At 49.6% G+C, this 24,502-nt stretch overlaps 1 protein-coding gene across 1 annotated transcript in view; it reads left to right on the plus strand.

Moving 5' to 3' along the window:
- Positions 1-24,502, plus strand: part of LOC117704368 (BOS complex subunit NOMO1) — a 50,277-nt gene that overhangs the window by 3,038 nt on the left and 22,737 nt on the right. The window contains exons 2-15 of the mRNA XM_034496498.2: positions 2,689-2,778; positions 3,658-3,703; positions 5,922-6,022; positions 6,992-7,098; positions 9,501-9,573; positions 10,633-10,785; positions 11,215-11,352; positions 12,218-12,307; positions 15,072-15,177; positions 15,525-15,675; positions 19,665-19,839; positions 21,825-21,966; positions 22,308-22,439; positions 23,551-23,687. Coding sequence (XP_034352389.1) covers positions 2,689-2,778; positions 3,658-3,703; positions 5,922-6,022; positions 6,992-7,098; positions 9,501-9,573; positions 10,633-10,785; positions 11,215-11,352; positions 12,218-12,307; positions 15,072-15,177; positions 15,525-15,675; positions 19,665-19,839; positions 21,825-21,966; positions 22,308-22,439; positions 23,551-23,687 — 1,641 coding nt within the window. The remainder of the gene's footprint in view (positions 1-2,688; positions 2,779-3,657; positions 3,704-5,921; positions 6,023-6,991; positions 7,099-9,500; positions 9,574-10,632; positions 10,786-11,214; positions 11,353-12,217; positions 12,308-15,071; positions 15,178-15,524; positions 15,676-19,664; positions 19,840-21,824; positions 21,967-22,307; positions 22,440-23,550; positions 23,688-24,502) is intronic.

Here is a 24,502-nt window from a genome sequence, read left to right on the forward strand (position 1 = left end):
TGGAATGTGAGCCACCATATGGTTGCTGGGAATTGAACTTAGGACCTCTGGAAGAGCAGTCAGTGCTCTTAACCACTGAGCCATCTCTCTAGCCCATTACATCACTCTTTAGCCGTCTTCCCTGTTTCTGCCCGAGGTGCCTTCCTTCAACAACTATGTACCGGCACACACTGAAGACTTGTCCCAGATAGGGGATTTTAGGTGCAGTAAAAGGACCAGACAAAGCTCTGGGCTTTGACGTCTTGTCCTTTAATAGTAGCCTGTATAGCTAAAAAGAAGAATTTAGGGGCTGGAGAGGTGGCTTGGCTCAGTGGTTAAAAGTACATGCTGCTCTTGCAGAAGACTGGGGTCAGTTCTCGGTACCCACATGATGGTCTACAACCATCTGTAACTACAACCGTCTGCATCCGACACCCTCTTCTGACTTCTGCAGGTATCAGGCAACCACATGGTGCACAGACACCTATGCAAAATGCTCATTTACATAAAAGTAAATAACTCTTAAAAAAGAATTACAGGTCCCAGTGGTGTAACAGTCAGAATTCATATCAAGACTGGGTTCTTGGATTTGGGGGATGGTTTGGTGAGCTTGCTGTGCAGGATGAGGGCTCAAGGCCCATCCCTAGAGCCCATGGGATTAAAAAGAAAAGGCTAGCCTAGCCTACTTGGTGAATTCCAGGCCTTTGAGAGATCCTGTTTCAACAGATAAGGTGGATAGCTTCTAAGGAGTGGCACCTGAAGTTGTCCTGTGGTTTAACACACATACACACACATACACACACACACACACACACAGACACACACACACAGATACACAGAGAGACACACAGACACAGACACACACAGACACAGACACACACAGACACACACACAGACACAGATACACACAGACACAGATACACACAGACACATACAGCCACACACACACACAGACACACACACACACACACACACACAGAGATACAGACACACAGACACAGACACAGACACAGACACACACACACACACACACACACACACACACACACACACACACACAGACACAGTATTTCTCCTGATAAGCAGCCATCTTTAAGCTTCAGGGCGTGGCTTGGGAGCAGGGAGCCAGTGACTGCCTTGGGTGCAGCCTTCTGGTCCTCTGTGCCGGGCATCTGCAGCCATGCATCTGAATTTCTTTATGGCCTAGAGCAAATTCGTTTTTACGCTTAACTGAATAGCTGGGTACTAAAGCAAATAAGTGGCTGTCTGGGCTGTGGAGTGTAAGCCGTAGTTATTGCCCATGAACGTTGCAGTGCATGGCCTGCCTCATGATGCTCTTCCAGAGTGCGCACTGGGCCTGGATGCTTATGTGTTTCCTAAGACGCCTTTGGATCATATCTCTATTTTTGCCACAGAACATCACTTTTTAAAACATGTGTTTATGTGTATCTGTAGCTGTGTGTGTAGCTGTGTGCACATGAGGGCCGTGCCCTTAGAGGCTGGAAGTGGGCACTGGGTCCCCTAGAGCTGGAAATGAACTCTGGTCCTCTGTAAGAGCTGCCAGTGCTCTTAACTGTTGTCTGCTCTCCAGCCCCAACATTCATATTTTAGAGGTCAGGTTCTTTGATGTAATCTGACCCGCATGTGTCTTTACAGATTGGGAAACTGAGACTCGGAGTCATTGAGCCACTCAGGACAGCTTAGGGAGTCAGCCTGTAACCCTCTGGCTGATGGTGTGAGGTAGCTTTTTCCTTCAGAGAGAGATTAAATAGAAGATGCTTCTTTTGGAGTCTGAACTCTGGGCCTGGCGCTTACCACCATGCTGAAGCAAGGTGTCTCCATTTTTACCACAGAGAAGCCCAGCACCTGAAGGTATCATGGCTTTGTCAAGTTCACCTTTGTAGGGGAGACCCTGGTATGGCTTTGTGCCTTTCTGCTGAGCAGTTTATGCCTTCAGGGGCTCCAGATGCAGCAGTTGCAGGATACAGGCCTTAGGGAGAGCGGAGGCATTGAGTGTCTTTCACATCAGTCTTTGTTCCGAGGATGGCAGTGAAGGGTTTTAGGTGAATATTTCTCTAAGCATCTAGAGTCATTTGGTGCTAATGATGCAGCCTCCAGTGCTCATCCAGACCCGCTCAGGAATCTGCCTCCTGACTTGTTCTTGCCCCTAAACTGTGCTGGTGTGGAGCTGAGGGACGGGAATCACGGATTTAGAACCATATTGCTGTGTGTGTTGGGGCACGCTCTGCGTGAGGCCACAGGATGACTGTGTGAACTCAGTTCTTTCCTCCCATCCTGATGGTGGCTCTGGAACTTGAGCTTAGGTCTCTAGGCTTGTGCAGCAAGTGCCTTAGCTTCCTGTTGGTCTGGGAATCTGGATTTTCACAAGTGCCTTGCTAATAGCAAAATTAGAAAGTTTTAGACTCAGAAATTTACATAAGCAAAATAGAGACAACTACTGAAGCAAACCGAAAAGCTTCAAAGAACAAGACTTTAGGGGTAGGTTGAAGGTGGTTTCAATAAGAAAAACATAAATAACATTTTTCTGGGGTACTCTGTCTTCTTTCCCCATGTCCCCAAATCTGTTTTAGCAGCTAGTCCGTAATAGGTGCTCAGCTAACATGGCCACCTGCATGCAGGTGTCACGTGGTAACTTATTCTCTAAGTCAGTGTTAAAACTTTAGAGTTTTTTCTCTCCTTACTTTCCAGATAAAGTTGTACACCAAGCATGGGACTTTGAAATATCAGACGGACTGTGCTCCTAACAACGGCTACTTTATGATCCCCTTGTATGATAAGGTAAGAGGCGGAGGGACTTCAGTCTCTGTGAGTGACTTTTATGATAGGAAATAATTAGCATGCCCACGTGACAGTGGTGGCCAGGAGCTTGGCCTTTCTCCCATGTGCAAACATTTTCTTGTAAAGATCAGTGGAATGCAGATCTCCAATGGTTGAGTGGGCTCCGTGGGGCTGCATGTCTCTGGCACGTTAGGCAGTGTCTCCAAACATTTCCCCATCACAGCCTCAGAGGGGATGCTACAGGCAGGCAGTTTAGCAAGAGGAAGCCGGGGTGAGCCAGATGCTCTCAGCACTGCACCGTTTGCTGCAGATGTCACGTGTGCCACCATTGAAAGACTCGCATTCCATAGAATCTCATGTTTTCTTTTAAGAAATATTTCAAAAGCACTTATTTATTTATTTATTTATTTATTTATTTATTTATTGTTTGAAGAGTGGGAGTGGGTACAGCTTGCCTGCCACAGGGTGCGTGTGTGCATGGGTGCGTGTACATGTGTATAGGGTGAGGGACGAGGGAGAAAGAGGAACAGACAGACAGAAAGCAACCTTTGGGAGCCAGTTCTCTCCTTCCTTTTTGTGGGTTCCAGGGATGGCATGCAGGTCACCATGCTTGCAAAGCAAGCCCTCTATCCACTGTGATGTGTCGCCAACCCATGGCTTTAGCACTCACAAGTGGGCTTCCACACGGCCATCTCCTTGCTGCTAGATGGAAGTTTCTGGGTGCCCAGCTTCAGCCCCTGGAATCCAGCCACCACCATTTAGAAGAGCCTGGTGTAGGATTTTATTTCTGGCGGGGCTATTTTGGGTAGTGAACTACACTACACTGTCTACCCAGGGCCTTCTGGTCTCCTGCCTTCACCTTTCCGGCTTTCCTTGTAGGGGGATTTCATCCTGAAGATTGAGCCTCCTCTAGGCTGGAGTTTTGGTAAGTGAGCTGAGTAATGGGGCTCTTTCAGGGGACCACGGTTCATTGGGTAAGCTAAACACAAGACCCGGGGCCTTCTTCTGGTTCTGGTACCAGGACCAGGGCTGTTTGTGGTTTTGGGTCTCATGTGTAGTCCAAGCTAGCCTCAGACTCCATGTTTTCTTGTGTCAACCTCTCGCTGTTGAGCAAATGTGTGCTACTATGTCTGGCTCCGCCCACCTCTAAGCTAAGCGTTTGAACACTGTAAGCTTTGGTAGTAGAGTTCTGATCTATGGGGGGCTGGAGATGGTGGCTCTGTGGAGGGAAGACTTATCCTGTCTGTAGCCTGGATACAAGATGGATTCCTTACCATGACAAAAGTGCCCCTGCAGCTTTTTTCTCCAGAGAAGCCCTATTTCAGCAAGGTTGGGACCCAAGATGCTGGAAGGGGCCAGCCTGACTGACCCCCTGGGAGCATGGGTCACTTTTCTGGCCTGCCTGGCCTCTTGTTTCCGCTCCCTGCAGCCAGCCCTTCTCATTGAACTAAACTTCTGGATACAAGCAGTGAATGTAACAGAGTCATGCAGATCTTTTAATGAAGCTAATTTTTACAAAGTGTACACACCTGGCTAACTGGCAGATAATGTGGTAGAACTGTTAGCAACACGGAAGCCCACCACTGTGCTCATTCAACTCCTGTAGCGCGCACAGATGACTGGCTGGTTTTCTTTCTGTGTTAAGGACTGACCCTCTGGTCTTGTGCATGTGATGTCTCCGGCCCTCTTAACATGTTTGCTTTTGGATTTTCTTCATTTGATACAGGGTGTTGTTAAGTTGTCCAGGCTGGCCTTGATCCTATGACCCTTCTGCCCCAGCCTCCTACATAGCTGAATAGAGCCTGAGCCACCATGCTCTGTATAGGTGCAGTTTGTTTTGAACTTGAACTAAGTGAAATCCTACAGGCTGCTTTCTGTGTCTGGTTTCTTCCAGTCTTGTTTCTGATGCTCATCTGTATTGTGTGTGGTTCTCAGTCATCTCCTTCACTGTCTAGCATTCCTGGGGTGTGTGCACGTGCGCGTCTTAGTTAAGGTTTCTGTTGCTGTGATAAAGCACTGTAACCGAAAGCAACTTGACAGGGAAAAGGATTAATTTCAGCTCACTCTCTCTGGTCAACACTCCATCACTGAAGGAAGTTAGGGCTGGAACTAAAGCAGAGACATAGTAGCTTGTTCTCTCTGGCTTATTTGCCAGTTTTTTTTTTTTTTTTTATACAGTTTTTCTTTTACATCCTCCCAGGGATGACATCACCCACAGGGGGCCGGACCACCCCTACATCAATCATTAATTAAGAAAATGCTCTACAGACTGGCTTATAGGCCAACCTGATGGAGGCATCTTTTCAGTTAAGATTCCCTCTTTCCAGATATGTCTGGGTTTCTATCAAGTGTGTGTGTGTGTGTGTGTGTGTGTGTGTGTGTACACATGTGACAAGATTGAGTCAGGGCCACCTCTTCCGTTTGTCATTGTCTCCTTACCCTGCTCTGCTCAAGTCCTCCCCATATGGAGCCAGTGTGTGTGATCACATCAGACCTGGGTCACGTGCTCTATGGAAAAGATCTTCCCATCTTTTCATGACTCAGCTCATGCCTGAGTAAAATTTTGAATCTCTCGAAGAGTTGGATGCACTGGCATTGGTTCCTTGTACACAGTGGATGCTTTGGGGCTGGGGAATGGCTCAGCTGGTAAAGTGTTTCTTGTGTAGGGCTGAGGGTCTGAGTTCAGATTCATGCCAGCACCAAGCATAGTGGCTTGTATCTGTAACCTAGAGCTAGGGTCAGAGGAGAGGGTTCTGTGCTGCTGGCCACTCAACCAAGGCAGGTGGATGCACTCCAGGTCCAGTGAGAGACCCTGCTCCAAAACAAGCTATAGAGAAGACAACCAACATTGGCAGCTAGCCTCCACGTGCATGAGCATACACCCACAGGAACATGTACCACAAGCACACACGTACACCAACAGCACAGCAGTGTGGTTCTCAGTGAACCCTCAGTGATGGACGCCAGGTGGCTGGGCAGGGTGGCAGGAGACTCCTGTTGAGCTTCTGCCTTTATTGTAGTTCTGGCCATATGAGGGCATTACGTGTAGAAATACGTAGAAGAGTCTGACTGGGATGTGTGTTCCCAGCACACATGTTGTCTTGTCCCTTGTCCCTACCTCTCCTTTCCCGATTTTCCTCCAGAGCCAACCAACGTGGAGCTGCACGTGGACGGTGTGAGCGACATCTGCACAAAGGGCGGGGACATCAACTTTGTGTTCACTGGCTTCTCTGTGAATGGAAAGGTTTGGCTCCAGGCTCTCTGCTGGTCCCCATAGCTCTACCTTGTCTCCTCTCAGCCTTGTAGGGGTGGGGGTGGGGGGCTCTTGTGCCCATAGGTCACCCACAGGGAGCTTCAGGGGTCTGTGGTATGTGGGAGTCAGCTTGAATGTGGAGAATGTCTTATGGTGGGGGTGCCGCGTGCCCAGGATCTGAGTTGTTATGCTTGCTATGTTAGAGCTAGCCTTAGCTCCTGGGGAGGTTCCTGCCAGAGGTGGTTCCTCCCCAGGCTCTGTCTTCTACCTCCTTCCCTAGAACCAGTCCGGGGAGAGCTCCCTGAGGTACTGGAGTGTGTGCTGCTGTATGAGTGTCTGCTCCCGTTCCAGCTTCCCTAGCGCTCACCTTCTTCCTTCCACCCAGGTGCCAAGTAGGTACCAATGTGGGTACCAATGTGTAGACTTACAGGTCCTCCGTTATGTTGAGAGTGAGGAGGCCCTCAGCTCTGTTTCATGTGTGGGTTTCTTACTGGAAGAGGGGATCTTGGGTATGTTTTCTTAGAGATTTGTAAAATAGTGATACTTTTTTTTTTTTCAAGATTTATTTTAAACTATGTGTGGATATGTGTGTATGAGTGTGTGTCCTTAGAGACCAGAGGCATGGGATCCCCCTGGAGCTGGAGTTAGTTACCATAGTTACAAGCTGCCTGATAAAGGTGCTGGGAACCTAACGCCAGGCCTTTGCAGAGAGTGCACCTGAGCAGCCTCCAACCCCATCTCAGACTCAGTGGGGCAGTATTTCACTGTCACTGTCCCCTCTCCACCCAGCCTCCCACAAAGGTTCCCTGACTACTTCCACTTCAGATAGGCCCTTGACTGATAGAAAAATGTTTTAGGTGCCTCTTGGGGAGCAGAAGCATGCATTCAACTTCTTCCTGAGGAGGGGCCTTGGCTGGCTGAATTGCCCGCTGGGTCCTAATGTCCTCCTCCTCCTCACAGGTCCTCAGCAAAGGGCAGCCCCTGGGCCCCGCAGGAGTTCAGGTATCCCTGAGAAGCACCGGCGCAGACTCGAAGATCCAGTCCACGGTCACACAGCCTGGCGGAAAGTGAGTAGCAGCTGGACCGGGCTGTGGAGGTGTGTGGGGAGGTTTGGGTTGAGGGATTCTGGGCTCGGACCCTCATCTGACCTCTTAGAAAGTTCATGCTTTCTGAACCTGAGTTCCTCTTGAAGTGGGGTCATGTGTCGGGTGTGCAGGAGGTGGGCGATTGATTATCAGCTACTGACTGTAAAGGCCATGCTCCAGACCCGGGGTACGCTTACCCGGGGTTGGCTTTGGGGCCCAATTGCCAGGGTTGAATCGGGGCGCCTCTGTTCGTTCTTGGACTTGGGACAAGTCACCTCTGTGTGCATTGTTTCTCTAAGTTGTTGATGAAGATAATGTAGAGGTTCCAGCCTGCTGCTTACTGGACGGTTGCTGACCACAGGTTAACACGGTTCGGATTTAAAGAGAACATTTTGTTATCTACACAGAAACCATTTATAGTTGGACCTGACGGTTATTTAGCTAACCATGTGGAGTGAAATGTGAAGGGCTGTTTAGTTGAGCTGTGAGGTGGGGAGATGTGTCAGGATTCGTCCTAGCACATTAGAGCTGGGACTGTTGGAACCGTTCAGATCGTGTTTACTTAAGTTCACAAAATCCACCCAAAGCCGTAGCTGAAGTTCCTAGTCAGCTTTGGTGTCTTAGCCAACCTAAAAACTACTGTTGTTGATGGCTTCTCCTTGATCGGAGCCTAGGCCAAGTGTCCCTCAGCCAGGTTCTTGGGACCAGAAGGACCTCTGATGTAGGTTTTCTAGAATTTGGTATGTTTTCATACATGCACTGTCTTAGTTTCTCAGTGCTGATATGCACAATTGGTACTCTATCTGGCTCTTGGTTTCAGGCCATGGTCACTTAGCCATCATCTTTCTGGGTCCCTGGCCCACGTGACACACTTTCTGCAGTGAGGCGCCTCCCACCATGGTCCCCACTACCTCCCAATAGTTTATTCAGTCCTCTGTCCATCGGCAGGCTGATCTGTTGGTTAGGCCAAAGCCCTTCTGACACACTCACTTCCCAGGGCTTCACCTCTGAACTCTGCCCTGGAGAACCAAGACTTCAACACCTGAGCCTTCAGGGATGGGACTCATGTCTGAACATGAACTTCATTTATGTCTGGTGCACATCTTAAGTATGCAGGCTGAATTTTACATCAGTATTACATGAAACCATTTTATGGTCTAGAGTTTTCCACTTTTGTAGCATAATATTGGTACTCAAAAAGTTCTGGGTTTTGGAGTTCTGATGTTAACAATGAGGGATGTCCCAGCTGTGGTTTGTTGCAGACCTTACTGGAGTCACCGTAATCATTCTGAGCTCCTTTGCACTGGTCTGTCTTAAGCCGTGCTTAGAGCACATGTGTGGACACAGGGAGTAGAAAGGCTAAATCTTAATAATCCCAGAAGCCAGTGGTTCCCAAGCTCTGTGCAACCAGCATCTGGCAGACCATGGGAGAACACACATGCTCCCTGTAGTAAGTGCCTTGTGCTGGAATTAGCTTCAGATTGGCAGGGGCCTTGTTCAGATTGAGCCTGCTAGGACTCTCTCTGGCTGTAGTGTTTGCTTTGCCAGTTCAGCCAGCTGTGGCCTTATTTTACCTGGAGTGTCTAGAATTCTGCTTATCCACTGATGGCTTGTTCAGCAACAGGTGGCTGCAGATCTCACCCTTTTATAAGGGAGCCAGAGCCTGTTACCTCAACAGCGGCCTTTTGTTTTTTATTTAATTTGGCTTTTGTTTTGTTTTGGGAGACAGCATCACAGTGTAGTACAGGCTAGCCTTGATTTTTTTTTTTTTTTTTTTTTAATTTATGTGTATGGGTGCCTCTGCTGCGTGTCTGGCTGTGCAGCACTTGCTTGCCTGGTGCACATGGAAGGCAGAAGAGGGCATTGGATCTCCTGGAACTGAAGTCACCTACAGTTAAGGAACCAAACCCAGGTCCCCAGGAGGAATAGTCAGTACTCTTAGCGGCTGAGACACCTCTTAATGCCCATCCTTGAATTTTCAGCTCTCCTGCCTCAGCCTCCTGAATACAGGAATTCCAGGTGGACGTCACCATGTCTGGCATGGTGTCAGCTGTGCTAGCTCTCTGCCTGGGGTTTGCTCGATTCCTGCCATGCAGCTCCTCCTCCTCCTCCGACTTCTCAGCTTTTAGCTGTTTTTCTCTCCCTCTCCTCTTTCCTTCCTGTCCATGTCAATCAAACCTGCTGATGCGAGCCTGTGCCAGGAGACACCAGAGTGTTGGCCCTCTGAGTACACACAGCAGCTTTCCTTCTTCCCGCCACATGGGGAGTGTTCAGTGAGTGGGTTTGGACGGAACTGGATTGAGTAGCTCTTAGAGACTTTCAGTAATCCTCACCCATCCCCGTCAAAAACTTGGGCTAAGTGAGTGCTGTTTTGTGTTTCTCAGGTTTGCGTTTTTCAAAGTTCTTCCCGGAGATTATGAAATCCTTGCAACTCACCCAACCTGGGCGCTGAAGGAGGTAACCTTTGACCCATGCCTGCCAGTTTGGGACCAAATATGGGGAAAGATTTAGGACATGAGATGAAGTCACAGTTTCTCCTGATGTCTTGGAAGAACCAGGGTGCTGAAGCTGCCGGTGTTACCAGTGGAAACTCCCCTGCTGCAGTGGTGCCGCTGCTGTGTTTGCCTTTTGTGGGTGGCGGTTTTTTATAAACCGCTGTCACTGCTTTGAGTAAAGGCAACATCAGAAGATCTCAGTGAATTTTTGTTGTTTTCCTGTCAAAACCAAAAATCTATAAATGTGCTAAATATTCTAAAGGCCTGTTATCCACACACCCTAGGGGAGGAGAAGGGGGATGGGCTGTGAGCCGCCACACCCTGACTGTCAGGCTGGTGTGTGAGCCAGAGAAAACCTTTTATTTCAAGGAAAGAAAAAGCAGTGATTTCCTTTTTGGTTTAAAATTTCAACTTTTTTCTGCTTTGTATCTGAACTTTTAATCAAAAGTGGCTGAGATGTTAGCAGCAGGGAGTGATGGTGCATACCTATAATTCTAGTACTTGGAATGCTGAAGCAGGAGGATTGTTGTAAGTTTCTTGGCTACTCTGGGCTATGTATAGTGAGTTCTAGACCAGCCTTGGCTATAGAGTGAGCCCCTGTCTACAAACAAACAAACAAACAAATAAACAGCCCAAAGAATATTTAAAAGATTTTAAGTGTTTGAACTATCATATAAAGTTTGATTTCTAGTTCTCTTTGAGACTGTCACAATGTAGCCCAGGCTAGCCTCTAAGTCACAATAATCTTCCCACTCCAGCTTCATAGTGCTGGGATTGCTGGTGTAAGCCACTATGTTGGGCTGTCAGGATTTATTTTTTTTTTTTTTTTTTTTTTTTTTAGACAGGGTTTCATCTGTGTAGCCCTGGCTGTCCTGGAACTCACTCTGTAGACCAGGCTGGCCTCGAACTCAGAAATCCGCCTGCCCTGCCTCTGCCTCCCAAGTGCTGGGATTAAAGGCATGCGCCACCACCGCCCGGCAGGATTTAGTGCTATTAAAGCTAAGACCTTTTTCTTTTCTAGGCAAGCACAACGGTGCGTGTGACAAACTCCAATGCTAACGCGGCTGGTCCCCTCATAGTGGCTGGCTATAATGTGTCCGGCTCTGTGCGCAGTGACGGGGAGCCCATGAAAGGGGTGAAGTTTATTCTTTTTTCTTCTTTGGTGAATAAGGAGGTAAGCATACAAAAGTCAAGAACCAGGATCAGGTTGGGGAGCGGCAGGCAGGGCCGCCATTGATCAAACCAATGGTGGTTGGTTTCTCCAGTGATGGCGCCCTGAAGCCATGGAGGTTTGGATGCTCAGGCTTTGGGGAGGCTCACACAGTATCGTGTTCTAACGAACACCCTTGCTCTGTGGCATCTTGGGTGCATCATTTCCTGTCCTTGGCCAGTTTTCTTACTGTTGGGAGGAGCCTCACTGCTGTCCCTAAGAAGACTGCTCATTTCTAACTTCTGAAGCTGGGTGTAAAGAGTTGTGTTCCGTTTGCCTGCATGGGTCACCTGGCCTGAGAAACCCAGCCGTTCGTTGATCTCTACAAGTTGGCCTGGCCTTGCTTGTGGCGATCAGAACATGGAAATGGAAATCTCTTCTTCCCTTCCATAGGATGTCCTGGGCTGCAATGTGTCCCCAGTGTCCGGGTTCCAGCCCCCAGATGAGAGCCTGGTTTATCTGTGCTATGTGGTCTCCAAAGAAGATGGCTCCTTTTCTTTCTATTCCTTGCCGAGCGGGGGCTACACTGTGGTGAGTAGGCAGGTCTCTGTCTGTTCGGGACACCGTGGCTTGATAAGAGGCAGCCTTTTGGGTGCGGTGGGAGTCAGCTTTCCAGTGAGGACGCGTATGATGAAGTAAACAAACAGGAGCAGAGCTTATCTTGGATCTTAGCTTCAGTTCCTGACTGGTAGGGAAACCTCTTCACTTCATGGAGGCTGGAGTGCACAGGACTGGGGACAGCAGATGGGCTGGGATTTTGACGTGCCATCAAGGGCATGCTGCCAGTGGTGTGACCTCCTTCAGTCAGGCCCTGGTTCCTGAAGGTGCCAGCACCTCCCAGCAGTGCTGATAAGCCTGCCTGTAGCCCAGGAATGGCTAGCCTTTTGACATTGCAGCATGACCCTGCTGTCCCCAGATGTCTTGGGGCACGTCCATAGCTCTCCTGCAACATGGACTTTGTGGGGATTAAAGTCCTAATCAGTAATACATACTGAATGACCAAATGTTGGGCCAGCCATCCATGAACACTCGGCCTAGCAAGGATAGATTAAGAATCCCTAAAACTAAAAACCCCAGACCTAAGAGACACCAAAATCTAAGGACACTGTTAAGTTTGCTGTCAGCCTGTGTCTCTATAAGGTGTGTATGAAATGTACTGGATCTTGGATTCAGACTTAGACCTGTTCATAAAGTGTCTCACGATGACTGTGCAGGTACTCCGGCACCTGAACAGCTCTGAAGTAAGAAATACTTATGGTTGCAAGCGTGTTTACACTGGGGGTCACAGCCCGTACTGAAGACAAGATGTGGGCTCCTCTGTCACAGTAGGACTGGCGAACACTGATTGCCACATTGTGGTGTAGATGTTTCCTACTCACCAGGCTGCTCCTTCTAGGTGCCGTTCTACAGAGGGGAAAGGATCACCTTCGATGTGGCGCCTTCCAGGCTTGACTTCACCGTGGAGCACGACAGCCTGAGGATCGAGGTGAGACCTCCCAGTGCTCTATACAGGTGTTTGGGTTCCCAGCCCAGGGCACAGATGTTGCAGACATGTCCACATCAATGCCTGTTCAGAATGGCTATCAGAGGAAGTGGGAGTCTGTGCCGTAGCATGGGGTACCATAGATAAACTCCCTCTTACACCGCATCTTCATCTTGCGGAGCTGGCTGGGATCCTGGTCAGGGCTGCTCTTTCAGTGAGATGTCTTGAGTTCTGTTCCACATTGTCTGTGCAGTAGGGGCTTAAGGAGGCAACAGTCTTCCTGGAAGTTATGATTTAGTGATGGGAGGAGCCAGTGCCTGTTGAGATGAGCAAGTTAGCAAGTGTGTTAGAAGGTGGTAAGTGCTCTCTGGGACAGAAGAAGTGCTTTGCAGCTCAGGGTGGGGCCGCAGGGCCGCATCTCATATAGGTTCTCTCTGAAGGTGACTGAGTTATAGTCTGAAGGGGAGCAGGTGAATTATACCTAAACTGTGGTGAATGCAAAGGTCTCAAGGCAGGAGTGTGCCTGGAGAGTCTGAGGCACTGAGGAGGCCAGGGAGACTGGAGTAGAAGGGAGAAGGGAGGTGAGGAGGGAGAGGAGAAGAGAAGGGAGGAGAAGGGCACAGAGGTTTGGAGAAGTGATGACGCAGAGCCTGGTGGCCACTTTCCTCTAACACTGCTGAGTATTGGGAACTACTGAGGAGAGGTGAGATGAGGAGAGCTGGCCTGGGCCAGTGTGGAATCGGGGAGCCAGTTACAAGGCCAGGGTAGTAATAGCCACATGAACACAGGAGAGCATGGACCATGTGATAGGAAGGGGTGGCGGGATCTTCAGAACACAGTAAAATGTGTTTTCATCATCCTGCTGGGTCTTTAAGAACAGATGACAAGTGGTCCCTGCTGGCAGCTTGCAATATGGAGGAAGCACCCAGGGGCACCTGGCATAGCGTTAGTGAAAAGTCACTCTTTGTTCATACCATACTGAAAAGCAATCTGCTAAAATAGTGCAGAGTCAAAGGAGCTGGCCCCTCCTCCCAGGCTTGCAGAGGGCATCCGACTGTGGGAACAGGACGAGCCTTGAGCCTTTATTGCCTGTACAACATTGCAGGAAGGGTGTGGCAGGGACTTGGGGGGCAAAGTACCCAGATGGAGGTCAAGTGCAGGTCTTAACCAGTAAAGCATGGAGTTTCAAGTGAGGGCCTGGAGCGCTCCATCAGGCCAGGAAGCATCCTTGTCTCACCTGTGTGCTTTAGCACTTGGCACATAGTAAGTGCCTAAGAACAATGTTTGTTGGATATGTGAGTTAATAAGGGGACCCTTAGCTGGTTTACCACTTATTCTCAGAAGGATTATTCCTAAATAAAAAGGAATACACTTTCTTATTCCTCCTCGTCTCTCCTCTACACGCTCCCTTTCTTGTTTTGAGACAGTTCTACTGTGTGTCCCAGGATGGCCTTAAACTTATGATCCTCCTGTGTGCTGCCTGAGCGCTGAGATAACAGATGTGTTTCTGCTGAGTGCTGAGATCACAGATGTGTGTCTCCTGAGCGCTGAGATAACAGATGTGTTTCTGCTGAGTGCTGAGATCACAGATGTGTGTCTCCTGAGTGCTGAGATCACAGATGTGTGTCTCCTGAGTGCTGAGATCACAGATGTGTGTCTCCTGAGTGCTGAGATCACAGATGTGTGTCTCCTGAGTGCTGAGATCACAGGTGTGTGCCTGTGAGTGTTGAGATAACAGATGTGTGTCTCCTGAGTCTGAGATCACAGGTGTGTATCACCATGCCCTGCACAGTCACACCTGATGTTTGTATTATAAGAGTGTGAATGTCTTATCATGCCAGGCTAAAATTTTACCACTTTCAAGCTCTCTTTCATAGTGCCTGCATTTGTTCATCCAGGAGCACTTACCGAGTACCTGCTGTGTAGCAGGTAGCTGAGGCAGGATAGGCTTCACTGAGCTTACCAAATCTACATTTTAATGAAACAGGAATAACGTATAGGAAATCAAATGGCATTTCAGACCCTGAGGAGTTTGATGAAGATATGAAATTAAGTTAGTGGTGTTTCAGTTGAGGAGCCAAAGTTCAGGGAGATTGGAGCCCAGTGCCTCCTGGGAGAGCCCAGGCTTGATGCTTTCAGCGAGCAGGGCACACACAGACAAGGCACCAGGCTGTGTTGTGAGCGACTTTTAAGAGGAAGGGTGGGTTGGAAGGAACCTGTCTAGGCCTGGGTTCTGACTGTTAGGCGTGGGCTCTTGAACTTTGTAAGGAAAGGGCAGGCCATTGGTCTTAGGTGATATTGGTGGGTTAGGAGTTTCAGGTGATGCTTGGAGGAACATGCTGCGGATGAAGGGAAAAGCCATAGGTCCCAAATAATGTTGGGGGTGACAAGTGAGGGGTCCCAGGAGATGCTAGGGGACAGATTGGGTTCCCAGGAGATGCCGGGGCCAGGTCAGGTGTCCTAGGCCATGCAGTTTGTGTTTGAGATGCTAGAGACAAGTGGGGATATATAAGTGAGGCAGGGGACAGGGTGCAGGAGAGGGCCCTTTGCCGGGGAGACCCCCCAAGCCAGAGGCAGTGACCTGTGTGAGTTGGGAAGTGAGTCTGCAGGCTGTTTTTAATTCAGCTCTGATCATTCATGCAGGGGAAATGCAGCCAAGAGGTTAGTGGCAGTGAGAGGGGGCAGGGCCAACACATGGAGCCATGGTGCTGGGCAGGAGGGGGTCTTGGTGGCATGCTCATGTGAACACCTGCTTTTCACTTTGCAGCCTGTGTTTCATGTCATGGGCTTCTCTGTCACTGGGAGAGTCTTGAATGGACCTGATGGAGAAGGTGTCCCGGAAGCTGTGGTCACCCTGAACAACCAGATTAAAGGTGGGCCGGCACGCTGGGCGGTGGTGGCCCACGCCTTTAATCCCAGCACTTGGGAGGCAGAGGCAGGCGGATTTCTGAGTTCAAGGCCAGCCTGGTCTACAGAGTGAGTTCCAGGACAGCCAGGACTACAGAGAAACCCTGGTTTTTCGAGAAACCAAAAAAAAAAAAAAAAAAAGGTGGGCCGGCACGGTGGTCCTGAGTTTGCTCAAAGGGCTTGTTTTGCCTCATGGAAGGATATAGACACAAGGGACAAGCTCAGTGGCCTTATACAACCGCTGTGTCCTCACGTGCCTGCTGGGTGCAAGCTTTGGCAGCTCATCTTTTGTTCACGTGCTTTGGTTTCACAGTCAAAACGAAAGCTGATGGCTCCTTTCGCCTGGAGAACATAACAACAGGGACATACACCATCCATGCTCAGAAGGAGCACCTCTACTTTGAGATGGTCACCATCAAAATTGCACCCAACACCCCACAGCTGGCCGACCTCATCGCTACAGGGTAAGTATGCCGCCCAAGGCTTTCTATTGCTGTGATGGAGCCCTGTGACCAAAAGCAAGTTGGGGAGGAAAGGGTTTATTTGCTTACCTAGTGTGGATTTTCCGCACACATAAGTAGAGAGGGGAAAGGAAAAGGACTTGAACCCAAGAATTATCTTCTAAGGATGACTTACTTGCTGGTCTTTAAAAGCTGACTGGCGCAGCGGATCCCTGGTGACTAGGACTGAGACACATCCATATCACAGCCCATCACTGAGTGAAGGCAGGGCAGGGATGTGGCGGCAGGAACTGAAGCAGAGGCCATGGTAGGCTCGCTCAGCCTCTTTTCTTACACAACCCAGGACCACCTTCGTGGGTGGTGGCACTGCCCTCAGTGAGCTGGGCCCCCTCGCATCAGTCACTTAAGAAAATGAACCACTGGCTTACCTACAGGCCATTCTTGTAGTGGCATTTTCTCAGTTGAGGTTTCCTCTTCTCAAATGACTCCAGCATGTGTCAAGTGGACATAAAACTAGCCAGCCGTGGGTCCGTCCCAGCTCCCTTGGCAGCTGTGGAGAAGAAAGTGAGCTTTGGTCTGACTGTCTCTGCCCAGGAGTCACGTTGAGAAGGCAGTGGAGAGTCGGGCTGGCTTCCGTTTGGAAAGATGAGCGGTGAGCCTTAATAACTGCAGGCACTTACATGTCAGACACAAAATTGTTTTCTCTTGCTTTCAAGTTAAAATGGATTTGTTAAAGTAGAAAGAGAAGAGGCAGGGAGATGGTGAGTGTGCTTTCTGCCAGGCCTGGCGACTTAAATTTGATTCTTGGAGGACACGGGGTGGAAGATGAGAACAGACTCAGACAAGTTGTCCCAGACTTTCACACATGTACAAACATAATAAACATGTCTGTCTGTCTGTCTGTCTGTCTATGTTGGCAAAAGATCTTTCAAGTTAGCCCTCCTTGTGAGTACTTTCCTTGTCTGACCCTGGAAGGCTTTGTGGGGTGCACTGACGGTGGTGGATGTGGGGTGTGCTGGGAGGCATTTCTGGTCATTGATAGAGTTCATCACTTAGTCACTGATACGCACATCAAGGACAGAATGGACAGACATGTAGGGCTCCCAGCCTGTGAGAGGTGGTGTTACAGATAGGTGATGAGGGTTCAAGTTTGGTGTCACATGACCACTAGGTAGCACACATTCTCCCAGATGTTTGGGTCTGTGTACATCCAGATGATTGGCACATAGGTGTCCTGTCAACTGAGAGTGGCCTGCCAGCATTGCAGGGCAGGCCTGGGGAACATAAGTGGGTAAGGGCACAGGAACTAAGACACTGTGTGACAAGGTGGCTACCAACACCAGAGTTAGGGAGCGGAGCCCCAGCAGACTCAGTCCACCTGTCACCAGGGATCCGCTGTGCCAGTCAGCTTAATTCTTGGGTTTAAGTCCTTTTCCTTTCCCTTCACTACTTGTGTGCTGGAAAATCCACGCTAGGTAAGCAAGCAGCTGAACCACTGAGCTACCTGTGGACTCCCATGAGCGGTTCTCTGTGGGTGCTTTGGGTCACTGTGTCAAAGGCTACAGAGGTGTAACAAGCAATCGAACAAAATAGTAAGGACAGGGCTGTCAGCCCCGGGAGGATGGCTGAAGAGAAAGGCCCGCAAGTTTGAATTGTGCCAGGAAGAGATTGGAGCTCTGAAGACCTTAGGTCGAGTGGGGTGGGGGTGGTGACTCTGAGGCCTTTGGAGGACCAGGGGAGGAAGTGCAGGGCTTCCCAGGCAGGAAGGCAGCAGTTCAGATGGGAGGGGGCTGTTAGGAGGAGCTGAGCCAGTGTGGCAGAGGCTGCTGCTAAGGGCAGGAAGCCTTTGACCATGTACCTGTGGTGCAGGGACAATCTTTCCCACTTGACGATTGGGTCAGCAAGGGCGAGATGGAGATGTGGCGTTTAAAATCTTTTTTTCCTTTCTAGCTGCTGGGAGGGTGAGTAGGAATTGGTGGGAAGCCAGGGTGTTGGCAGAGGTGCAGATAGGAGCTCATGGCAGTTATCTGGAAGATGAGAGTCGGGGGTACCCTTAGAGCCAGGGGCTGGCAGGGGAGGAGAGGAGAAACAGATGGATTTGATATATGATCAGATGCAGAGAGCCAATCAGCATGTACTGTCAGGCCTCAGCCTCTCAGTTCAATAACTGATATGTGTGTGTGTTTGTGTGCATGCATGTGTGCACCTGTGTGTGTGTATCTGTTAATTTTCTTATTTAAAGTGTAGTATTTGAACCAAAGTTAAGAAAAAAAGACATTTGAGTATGTTTGGAAGAGCTCGTTACATTTTAGAGGGACCCAGGGACCAACCAAGCACATTTACGTTTATTTTTGGATGATGTTGGGGAATCAAACCTAGACCTTTGTGTACAGGCAGATGTCCTATCTCTGAGCTTCAGATGCACCTCCTTAATGCATTGGTGTTTTTTTATTTATTTTTAAATTATTTATAAAAACATTTTAAAAATACTTAACATTTATTTATACGTGTGAGTATATCTTGCTTGCATGTATGTCTATACACCATGTTTGTGCCATGCCCGCAGAGGCCAGAAGAGGGCATCTGTCCCATGGAACAGGAGTGGCAGTTTGAGCTGCCTTGTGGGTGCCAGGAATTGCAGGTCCTCTGCAAGAGCAGGTAGTGCTCTTAACTGCTGAGCCATCTCCCCAGCCCCTGTTTTATTTTTTTCTAAATTTTATTACATTTACTCATTTATGCATGAGTCAGTCTCTCTCTCTCTCTCTCTCTCTCTCTCTCTCTCTCTCCTCGTTTCCCTCTTTCCGTGTGTGTGTGTGTGTGTGTGTGTGTGTGTGTACATGCACACATGTATGCACATATGCAAATGGTGCCCGTGGAGGGCAGAAAAGGGTACCGGGCCTCCTGGAGTTGGACTTGAATGAAAATGAAGACATGACCACCCCTACGTTTGGTTAAATGGAAGGTTTTATTGTAGATATGAGGGAGAGAGCAGTCAGGGGAATCTGGAAGAGACCAGACTGAACATAGGCAGCAGAATAGATCAGGCCATGGTGGGGAAGAGGGAGGGAAGAGAGAATAGAAAGGGGCCAAGAGAACCAAGAGAGTCTGGGCTCTCATCTAACCAAATGGCTGGGTTATAGGAAAGAGAAGTTGGGGTTTGGAGGAGCCAAAAAGCTCAGGATAGGGGAGGGTGGGAGTGCTGAGAGGAGCCAGGACTATGGGATAGCTGGGAGAGCCTGGCCGAGAGCCTGGCCGTCAGCATCTGCCTTCAGCTGTTTGTCCTGAGTTTCTTTGGGACCAAAAGAAGTTTCAGGCCGGGTGTCCTCTACTCATAACCACTGAGCATCTCTCCAGCACCGAAACCATTTCTTTATCTTTTCCCTGATTAGCCAGTTGGGACAGACATGCTTCTCCAGCATTTAGTCTGGCCCATGGCTGTCAGAGGAGAAAGTTCTTCAGTATCATTCTGTCCGAAGCAGCATGGCCTGCGGTGTTTCTCGGAGGGACTATTCATCCAGAAGCTGCAATCCAAGTCATTCCATTTGTGGGGTTCTTCTGCCTTTATGAGAGGCATTTGTGGCTCTCAACTCCTAAGGAGTTTAGTTTCAACTTTGCATTTGGTCTTACCACACAGGGCACCTAACCATAAATAAGGAAGACTCTTTGGTAGTTTTATGGTCTGTTAATGGCACAATTTTTGCAAACAGCTAACAACTCTTTCCTTTTTGAGAGTTAACCCAAGTTACCCTAGTGATCTGATTACCCAAAACATTTCTTTTACCTGCAGATTTCCTGCACATGGCTTCTGCAGAAGCTGGGAAGGGGGTGTATATTATCCAGTACACCCACCGCCCTGCCCTGGGCCCAGGCACAGACTTTTGCAGGTGGTTCTCTAAAGTGAATGTCACAAAGTCTGCAGCGGGTGCAAAGGGCACTTGTCTCAGGGTTGCTACATTTGAGTCTTGCTGGAATGACCAGGCTTCTCCTTACAGGTTCAGCATCTGTGGTCAGATAGCCATCATCCGCGCCCCCGACACCGTCAAGCAGATGAGTAAATACAAAGTAGTCCTGTCCTCTCAAGACAAGGACAAGGCTTTGGTCACTGTGGAGACTGACGCTCATGGATCATTTTGCTTTAAAGCAAAACCAGGGATCTACAAAGTCCAGGTACATGGTGTGTTTGGTTTAAAGTGTCGGAAGGCTGGGAAGGTGGCTTGGGCAATAGGACGGCTGCAGATAAGGCTCCTCCATCCCCACAGTCCATATAGAAAGCCAGATGTGCTGGCAGGAGCTCATCATTCTGGTGCTGGGAGCAGACGGGCTGACCCCTGGGGTCACTGGAGTAAGCTCCAGGCCAGTGAGAAATTCCATCTAAAAGAACAAGCTGGGTAGCTTCTGAGCAAACAACACCCAAGGTGATCTCTGGTCTCCACACACTCGCATGCCCGCCCCCAAACTGAAAAAGCAAGGGTTTTCCAGAGTGTTAGGAGCAATAGCAGGGCACAAGAAGGAGCCTTTCATTTTCTGGCTCCTGATGTCGACCTGTTCTCATTCCTGCCTGTAGATGCCGTGAACAGACAGAGGCCTGTTCTTTCTTACTGGGTGTGTGTGCAGGGTTGGGAGTGAGCTTAGGCCCTCTTGTACCTTCTTGGGCTCTGGCTGCTCTAGGACTTCCACGAGGTCAAGAGCAGAGCAAAGCCAGCTCTTCAAGCAGTTGAGAATGTCCTGGTGCCGGCTTCTGAGAGCCTGACCAGGGAAGAGCTTCCCTACCCTGACTCCACAACAGCTAACAGGCCCCAGGGAGCTTGCCCAATCAGGTGGAGAAGCAGGGAAGCCCCTGGCCTGGAGTTTCGCTACAAGGGAGTTGGCCCGAGCACAGCTGGGCTGAGAGACAACACAACCAGAGGTTTGCCCTGTTCACCTTCTGGTGCAGCGGCCCTATGCACTTGGGAAAGACTGAGTATCTGTAGCTGGCAGGGCTTGCCAATCAAATCATCCCTTGCTCCTAACTCTCTTCAGGGAGACCAAGGAGCATTCCCTAAGCCTGGGTCTTCTAGAGCGGGTCCTTCCTTCTGTAGGAACAAGTGGAGATGGGCTGTGATGACAGCTGCCATTGTTAGTCTGAAGGACAGATGCCACAGCAGCACCCTTCTGAGATTCTGTCAGACGGTTGGAGTTGGGCAGTTCCATACTGGGAGTAATCTGCGTCTGTTTCCGAGTTTGGGAAAGGCACACACACAGAAAAAGGAGCCAAGTGTGATGGCACACACCAGCAATCCCAGCACTGGGGAGGCTGAAACAGGAGGACCGTGAATTTCAGGCTAGCCTGGGCTACATAGTCTCTGTCTTAAAGTAGCACACAAGAAAATAAGTACAGGCTAGAGAGAGATGTCTCAGTGGTTAAGAGCACTGACTGCTCTTCCAGAGGTCCTGAGTTCAATTCCCAGCAACCACATGGTGGCTCACAACCATCTATAATGGGATCCATGCCCTCTTCTGGTGTGTCCGAAGAGAGTGACGGTGTATTCATATACATAAAATAAATAGCATCTTTAAAACAAAGAGAAAGAAAAAGAAAAGTACATGGAAAAAGAGAATGACCTAATTCTACAGGCACTTCTGAGGGACATCAGACACAGCCTCTCTCTTTGAGACTTGGTTTTACACATCCCAGGTTGACTCAGACCTTGGGTGTTCCTTGTGCCTCAGCCTCCTGAGTGTGGTGTTACAGGCTGGTGCTGCTGTGCCTGACTAGGACTGTGTTACTCTAAAAATATTACTTCTTAGGTTTGCTGTGATCACACATCTGGGCTGGAAGAACACCTTTACCCTGCTTAGCTTGAGGCCCAGATGAAGCTTCTAGTACCTCATAGGCAGGGGAGAGCTGCTCCCTGCAATCTCTGGTGTAGTGTTCTCAACCTGTGGGTCAGGATGCCTTTGGGTATTGAATGACCCTCTCACAGGAGTCACCTAAGACCATTGGAAAACACAGAGACTTGAATTATGACTCCTAACAGCAGCACATTACAGTTACGGAGCAGCAATGAGAGTGAGTTTGCGGCTGGGGCCGCCACACCGTGAGGAACTGCATTAAAGGGTCGCAGTGTTGGGAGGGCTGAGAACCGCTGCTGCAGCATCTCGTGTGCTCGCAGGTGGTGGTGCCCGAGGCCGAGACCAGAGCCGGGCTGATGCTGAAGCCACAGGCGTTTCCTCTCACTGTGACCAACAGGCCTGTGATGGATGTGGCCTTCGTGCAGTTTTTGGCGTCTGTTTCAGGAAAAGTCTCCTGTCTGGGTAAGGTATCAATGGCCAGAGTGCGCAGTGGGAGGAGCTGGGACCAGGCGGTTCTGAATGGGGTGGGGGTAAAGGTGGTCTATCCTATCCTGTCTTGGTAGGGAGGCTACAGGGGCCGAGCAGAGGTGGGGCCTGATTCCCTGCCAGAGTGTCATTGTCTGCTGCTGCCCACAGCCCGGGTGCTGGGAACTGGGTCACTCACTATACTGACCATAAGGAGTGGGGCCTCCAGGCTTTCTTCTGAACTTCCCTCCAGGACTTGATGCTCAGGCTAAGCACTCAGAAGCTTGTCAGGGTTTGTGACGGCAGTCATGTGAAGTCCTCCTGTCTCTCTTCTACAGACACCTGTGGTGACCTGTTGGTGACCCTGCAGTCCCTGAGCCGCCAGGGTGAGAAGCGTAGCCTCCAGCTCTCTGGCAAGGTCAACTCCATGACTTTCACCTTTGACAGAGTTCTGCCTGGGAAATACAAAAGTAAGATGGGGCATGATATTCTCGTGAGCTATCCCAAGCCTCCCCTCTCCTTCCACCCCACTTTGTGCTTATTGTAGGCCTTTCCCAGGGAACTCTGTTCCGGGACCTTGACCTGCGAAGTTAGATCCCTTTGTCACAAAGGTCCCACTCTGCATCTGCTCTGGGAGGGTTCCCTGGCACAAATAATTTTATTTCTAAATGCCAGAGAGAGCATGATTGTTCTGTTCTCATGTCTGTCACTTAGGTCTAGCTAGAGTGACCTTGGCCAGTCATTGTTCCCCTCCCCTGACTGTTACGTCACCTGTGAAATGGTACAATAGCCTTTCTCAAAGAGAGACTAAGAAGCAAAGCACAGGCCTGGTGGGCAGGGCAGTGCCCCACGCTGGTGCCCTTCCTGCCCTCGGTAAGCCAGCTCTAGACTCCGTTTTGAGGAGCAGCTTATAGCTGGAGGCAGGGACTAGACTTGTACCTAATGGAAAGTAGACTCCTCTCTTGAGGGCTTGTGTCTTTCTGACTCAGAAAGCTGGCAGAGCGCCGGCTTGTTCTGTAGTTTCTGGAGTCCTGTCACGCCCGTGAGCACACACTGACTGTTGCTGCTCACAGCTCACTGTAGAGTCCAGAAGCCCAGACCCGCAAAGCTGACTGGAAGCCCAGGAAGGCTGAGGAGGGAGAAGCTTTTGAGCCAAGGAGTTCGAGACCTGCCAAAGCAGCATTTCAAAACAACAACAAAAATCAGACAGACAGTGAAAAGTAACTGCAAAGAGTCTAGTGGCCCGTGGCTATCTTGTAACCTGGCATCTTTGGCCTAGACGGATTTCTTTATTGGTAGTGACAGTGGCCACTGGTGTCAGTTTTTCTTTGGCAGTGACCTGTCCTGAACATTGCTGCCTGATTAGGTATTTTTATGAAAAGTGTATTTTCTTTTTAGACAGGGTCTCACTCTACAGCGCAGGCTGGCTTTGAACTCTTAATCCTTGTACTGCAGCCTTCGGAGTGCTGGGATTACAAGTGCACACTTTTGTGTTCAGCACATGTACTCTTCTGCAGTTAGCTAGCAGGTCCCCAGTTGCTCTGTGCTGCAAGGCCTGAGCCCCTTGTGTTGGCTTTGCAGTTAGCATCGTGCACGAGGACTGGTGCTGGAGGAACAAGAGTCTGGAAGTGGAAGTGCTGGAGGACGACGTGTCTGCGGTGGAGTTCAGGCAGACCGGCTACATGCTGCGCTGCGCGCTCTCACACGCCATCACTCTGGTACGTGCTGCTTCTGAAGGGTCTCAGAGACAGTGCCCAACGGGGCTGGCAGGACGGCTCAGCTCAGGAAGGAGCTTGCTACCAAGCTGCGGATCTGCGTTAGCTTCCTAGACCCACACATTGGAAGGAAAGAACCAAATCTTGCAATTATCCTCTGACCTACACATACATGCAATGCACACGTGCCCTTCCCCCAAAGACATGGACACATACACACATACACACACACACACACACACACACACACACACACACACACACACAGATGAAAATAAATGGCTTATCGCAATTGCTGGACCCTGGTACAGCAAGAGTTTGTAATGACAGTTAAGCCCAGTTCCCTTCTCTACCCTGAGCTCCACCTGCCAGGGAAGGCATCCTCATACCTGCAGTGTTCCAGGCCTTCCTCAGCCCGAGGGCAGCTGGGCAGCTCTGGGGTGGTGTGGTGCGTGCGGTGCGTGTGGTGCTGTTTGAGAAGCTCCCTTGCGTTTTCCTGCAGTGTTGGGATCACATTGCCCACTTCTCAGGCTGTGGGGAGGCCCAGCAAGCTGTGCTGTATGTGACATTTTCTTGGTGTGCACAGTTACGCTGTTTATTGGTGCAGCTGAATTCTCTAGGCTGCGTCCTGTGGGCAGAGCCCACTCACACGCTTACTCTTGTTTTGCTTTTATTTTCTTTTTGTAGTTCTGGGGACTAAATCCAGGGTTTCAGACATGCTGGGTGTTGTATGCCTGGTCCTTAAACCATTTTTTATTATTTTATTTTTTGAGATCAGCTTTCTCTATTATGTAGCCCTGATTGTCCTGGAACTCACC

This window comes from Arvicanthis niloticus, chromosome 1, assembly GCF_011762505.2.
Source record: "Arvicanthis niloticus isolate mArvNil1 chromosome 1, mArvNil1.pat.X, whole genome shotgun sequence".
Classification (NCBI taxonomy): domain Eukaryota; kingdom Metazoa; phylum Chordata; class Mammalia; order Rodentia; family Muridae; genus Arvicanthis; species Arvicanthis niloticus.